This window comes from Ambystoma mexicanum, chromosome 5p (genome assembly GCF_040938575.1).
Source record: "Ambystoma mexicanum isolate Mex_15411 chromosome 5p, UKY_AmexF1_1, whole genome shotgun sequence".
Taxonomy (NCBI): domain Eukaryota; kingdom Metazoa; phylum Chordata; class Amphibia; order Caudata; family Ambystomatidae; genus Ambystoma; species Ambystoma mexicanum.
Window position 1 is genome coordinate 280843027 of NC_090930.1, and position 6000 is coordinate 280849026.

At 50.7% G+C, this 6000-nt stretch overlaps 1 protein-coding gene across 1 annotated transcript in view; it reads right to left on the reverse strand.

The window, feature by feature from the left end:
• Positions 1-5675, reverse strand: part of LOC138480522 (A-kinase anchor protein 17B-like) — a 382257-nt gene extending 376582 nt beyond the window's left edge. The window contains exon 1 of the mRNA XM_069612280.1: positions 4908-5675. Within this exon, the coding sequence (XP_069468381.1) occupies positions 4908-5675 (768 nt within the window). The remainder of the gene's footprint in view (positions 1-4907) is intronic.
• Positions 5676-6000: the final 325 nt, after the last annotated feature.

Sequence of the window (6000 nt, forward strand, 5' to 3'; positions counted from 1 at the left end):
TTCAAGCCCAAAAGGTTCGCTATAAATGGCTCTTTCCTACAGCCTTGCAATTCTCCTACAAGGGCACCATACGCAGGATCAGTCACCTAGATGACGCTGGAAGTATATTGCAGCCGGCCCCCACTGACTCCTCGCCCGCACAGGCCACTGAAGCGGCAATTGACTCGGACCTCATAGCCTCCCCTAGGTCCAAACAAAATACATGGTCGAGGGTTCCGAGATTTAGGAGGAAAAGATAACCTGGAACGACCCCGCAAGGGACCCCTCCGACCCCTGTGACCCAGCTCAGCGATCCTGGCGCAGCGGAACCAATCGCTTCTCTTGAAAACACGGATGGATTTCATCCCCGATGCAGCGGGCCTCTTCCCCACGGCCCATGCCCAGCTTCAAGGTACATTCCACCTATGAGTCCTTGGAGCAAACCACTTACGTTTCCAGCCATGTTGGCTATTCCTTGGTTTACGGCCCCGTTGGCCAGGGGAGGACCCAACCCCATAATGGGTCCCCTACCCCCAGTTAAAACTTGGACCTCCCGTTGGTGGTCTGAGCAAAAATTTCAGAAGCAGGTTAACAGATGGTCACATCTCCCACGACATAATGGCTGATCCTCCAGTGGCTCCCCCCCTCCCACAAGCTTCATCAGCGACCCCAGGTCCCGCTCCGGAACAGCAATCCTGGAAGTTCGTCTCTCTAAACGTCAGGGGCCTGAACTCACCGGCCAAACGCAAATCAATTCTACAAAAACTCCAGAATGAGGCCGCCGCCGTGGCCATGCTACAGGAAACTCACCTGCTACCGGCAGACTTCAGCCGCCTACACTCTCGTGACTTTCCAAAGCAACTCTTCGCATCCGGCAACTCCAAGCGAGGTGGCACTGCAATCCTGTTCCGGAGAGGGCTGAATCCCCAGATTCTAGACACCATAAGCTGCCCAGAGGGACGCTACATAGCGGTGAAATGCCTGCTGGCAGGACAGCTGTTCTCCCTGGTCTCCGTATACGCGCCGAACCTAGGCCAAGCACCCTTCTATGATTCGCTCACCACAACTCTCTCTCCCTTTCTGGAGGGCCAGATAGTGATCGGTGGGGACTTTAATGGGGTCCCGGACCCCGTAAAGGACAAATCGCACCCACCCTCCCCCGGAGACTTCGCCACGGCCTTAGCCCTTCTGCGCTTGTTCAGGACTTTGGGGGTGGTGGACTCATGGAGAGTGCTCCACCCATCTGAAAAAGACTTCTCCTTCTATTCTTATGTTCACCGGACATTCTCCAGGATAGATCTCTTGCTAATTTCCCCGCAAATCTTCGCCTTTACTGAAGAGGTGACCATAGGCTCCAGAATCCTATCCGATCACGCACCGGTCACCTTGGAACTCCGAGTTCAGGGTCCCCCGGATCCCCAGAGACGTAGATGGACACTATACGACCCCATCCTTAATGAGATGCCACTCAGAGACGCTATCGCAACCACAATCGTCAATTTCTTCAAGGAAAACCCCAGCGGAGATACCTCCTTAGCTAACACCTGGGATGCAATGAAGGCAGTGCTGCGGGGAGAACTGATTGCCAAAGGGGCAGCCTATCATAGACATAAACAACGAACTCGTCAGGCCCTGGAAGAAGAACTGGAGAGGGCAGAAAAAACCCATAAGGAAAAAGGCTGGACCCCTAAAACGCAGCGAGCTCTCCGGACAGCAAAACAGAAAATTGAAGCCCACTATGCGGAACACACCGCCCATCAAATGACGAAAGCCAAACAGTTCTATTATGCCAAAAATAATAAAGCAAACAAACTACTGGTGGCTAAACTCGCTAAGATAAGAAGAAATAACACAATCGTGGGCCTACGGGACCTGCAGGGCAAGACGCAATACTTAGATCACGACAAGCTTCGAATTGCATCGGCCCACCTGACCCAGGTAATGGCCGCCCCGCCTCGGAAGGCCGAAGAACAGAGGGAATACCTGCAAAGCGCGGCGCTCCCCCGACTGGAGGACGCAGCCCGGGACTCGCTGGAAGCCCCGATCACCGGCGAAGAAGTCGATGAGGCGATAAAATCCCTCAAGTCTCGAGCCCCCGGCCCGGATGGCTACACGACAAGATTTTATAAAATTTTCAAACCACAACTCCTCCCACCCCTGGTACAGCTCTTTAATTCATTTAGAACCACGGGCACTATAACCCCGTCAATGCAAGAATCAATCACCGTCCTGCTGCCTAAACCTGGCGGCGACCCAAAGAATCCTGCGTCCTACAGACCGATTGCTCTGCTCAATATAGACGCCAACATATACTCCAAAATCCTAGCAACCCGCCTGTCCCGGATCCTACCAGAGATAATCGACGCCGACCAGAGTGGCTTCATCACACACCGTTCTACAGCTGATAATATTCGCAGAGCTTTAAACCTGGTGGAGCTGGCCTCCCGAGACTCCCGGGAACTGGTACTCCTGGCCCTGGACGCAGTTAAGGCCTTTGACAAAGTGGACTGGAACTTCATGAGGCTTACTCTCGAGGCCTTTGGCTTTGGCCCAGAGTTCTGCGCCATGACTCTGGCTAACTATTCTGCGCCCAAAACCTTTCTCAGAGTCAATGGCATCCTTTCTTCCCCTATTGGCCTGACCTGTGGAACCAGACAGGGCTGCCCGTTGTCGCCACTGCTTTTTGCACTAATCATGGAACCATTCGCCCAACGGATCAGGCGAAACCCGGAAATCAAGGGCTTCCAATCGAACACATCACACCATAAACTGGCCCTATATGCAGACGACGTCTTACTAACCATCACAGAACCTCGCACTTCCTTCCCTCAGGTCCTAGCTGAGATAGAGAGCTATGGAAAGGTCACCGGCTTTGCCATCAACTTTCAGAAATCAGCTGCCATGGGGGTGGCCCTTTCCCGGGAGATGCGGGAGGCCCTGGTCCCACTATGCCCGATACAATGGTCAACTAAGAGCATCAGCTATCTAGGGGTCCAGATCCCAGCTGACCCGGGGGAAGTCTACCGGGCAAACTTTCCCCCACTGTTCACGGAACTCGTGGCGGACTTAAAACGGTGGACGGCGCAAGAAATCTCACTGATGGGTCGTATCACGGCCTGTAAAATGAACTTGCTGCCGAGGTTTCTATATGCTTGCTCTTCGCTCCCAGTACCAATCCCGGCACCGGCCCTTCAGAATCTGCAGAAGGAAATGTCACGGTTCATTTGGAAAGGGAGAAAGCCCAGAATCCCTAGGACCACGATGCTGGGCAATACTAAACTAGGTGGCCTCGGAGTCCCAGACCTACAAAAATATCAGTTGGCGGCCCAACTAGCCTGTATTCGAACATGGCAGATACTTACCAACCGCCCGAGATGGGTGGATCTTGAACAGGCGCAACTGCCGCTCCCGCTACGTTTTCTCCCACATATCAATCCCTCCGAGCGCCGCCAGTGGCAGAACCTCCTGAGGTCCACCAAACACACGGTGGCTACCTGGGACAAAGCGCTGAAACAAAAGAAAACCCCAGTGGGACTTAGCCCCTCCTCACCGGTGTTCCTGAACCCGGCCTTTGCGCCTGGCTGGGCCACCCGAAACTTCAGATCCTGGATAGCGGGAGGCCTGGTGACCCTGGGCCAACTTTTCGAAAGAGGACAGCCCTGCACCTTTAGGCGATGTAAGGAACTCTTCCAACTTCGTGAGCAGGACAGATTTACATACATTCAGCTGCGCCACTGGTGCTCCCATCCACAGACCCGCCAAGCTGCCACCCGCCCCCCCACAGCCATGGAACTGACTCTAATTGACCTCCCAACTAGGGGGAGCATCTCCACCCTATACAAACGCCTCCAAACTGACTTCCTAGTCTCTAAAACCCGGTATATGGCCCAATGGGAAGCAGACCTGGGCCGCCCAGTCGAAGACCAGCTGTGGGTTGACATTTGGTCGCGGGCTCATACTTCTTCATCTTGCATTACGAACAGGGAAGGCGCCTATAAAATCCTCCTCCGCTGGTATTATCCTCCCCTAAGGCTACACCATATGAACCCCACACTCAACCCGAATTGCTGGAGGCAATGTGGCCAAGTAGGGACTTTCCTTCATATGTGGTGGTCATGCCCGAAGGCCCAGGCTTTCTGGAAACAATGCCTAGCAACAATCACAGACATCACTCAGGTGCGACTTCCCCTGGAGCCCGAGCCCATCCTCCTGGGAGCCCCAGTCCCCGGAATCTACCCCAGATCTGGCCATATGGCCAAACTGCTATCCCAATGCCTATTGGCGGGCAGAAACGTAATAGCTCGCACTTGGAAAACAGTAGAAGGACCGCTAATGCCCTTCTGGTGGGTTAAAATCTGGGACATCTTAATCGCAGAGAAGGTGACGGCTGCCGGGGCAGGCCGCCTACATCGCTTCGAAAACATTTGGGGCCCACTCCTAGACTTTGATCGGAATTATCCAGCCCTGACATACAAGCCCCAAATAGCCAGGAGGACTCTACAGGAAGATAACTCCCAGTGGCAACGGGAAGAAGAGGAATGTTAAGATACGAGGGTGGGAGGGGGTGAACAATCTACTGTATCTTCTTTATGCCATTTGTCGGAATTGATCGTTTTGTATTGCTTAAACCTGCCTGTTTAAAATAAATATTTTAAAAAAAGAAAAAGGGCAAAGTATTTAGTTGATTAATTAACTCACATTAGGTACCTCATACTAGATAGTGTAATGAGGTAAAGCCAATTTTTGACTAATATGTACTACAATGGGACACAAATTATGCGGGCCACCTTGTATGGCAATCACTTCCAACAGCTTATCCTAGTAGTCTGACAAACACTACTGGTAAAGATGAAGAGATTGAATATACATTATTTCAATCATGCTCACTTAAATAATTTAAATTAATACAATATTACAAATGAGCCTACCTTAACGTTGCATGCCACACTCTTTCCGTCATCTCCTTTAAACAGTAGTTTCATGCCTCGAAGAGACCCCACTGCTTTCTCGAAGCCTTCATAGTCTTCATACTGGACATATGCTTCGAAGGTCTTAAGGCTACGCAAGAAGGCTTCTTCACAACCCTCTTCAGGCACATCCTCGATGCAGGGGTCAAGCATGGGGATATACACATTTGCCACCGTCCCGAACCTTTCGAAAACCATTCTTAGAATATCCTCACTTGGATCTGGGTCATTAGAATCTGTTGACAGAAACCACTGGCAAGGCAGTCCTTCCAAATGCAGACTTAAGGGGGGATTCTGTGCTCCCTCCACCCGGCCATTCTCCTTTCCCCCTGTAGCTTTCGGGGACAAATCAGGGTCTTGTGGAAATAGGAAATCAATTTGCGCTTCTGTTACCTGCACACTCAAGTCCTCTTCGAGTCCATTAACTTTTATGACACTTCCATGTAGCTTTTCCAGAAGGATTTTGGCCAAAGTTTTAGTTTCTGTCTCTCCATCTATTTGAATGAATTCCTGAGTGATCTTAAAAACACTTAAATTGCTAAAGTGATCTGGAGAAGCAGCGTTCTTTAGCTGCTCTAAGATGTCTTCGTTGGAGAGAGGAGAGGCTGCTTCTTTGAATTCCGGAAGCATCACATTGATAGTCAACCGAACTATGGGTTTTAGGTACAGGCATCGCGTGGCGCATAGCTCTATTGCTTCAGTGGTGTCCGATTCTCTACTGGTGTCCATTGAATTGGCCAATCGATCTAAAAAGATAGTAATTACAGGAGAAACCATTAAAAGTGTCAGACATTACAAAAATAAGGTCAATTAAAGTAAAATCAATGGTTTCAGTGTTGCATACTGCTTTGAGGAAAGAGCTTTCATACAAGTAAATACTATATTTATTATGGCTTTAAGAAGGGGATAGACATTATCAGTTGTGTGAAGGGTAGCAGCACAAACTGTTTCTAGCAATGTTTTTAGTCCTCAATTGTCTGCCACAGGAAGTCACCAGTGATGGACTGTCCTACTGGAAAGTCTGAAGATTTCCTGGTGAGACTCTGCACCATGG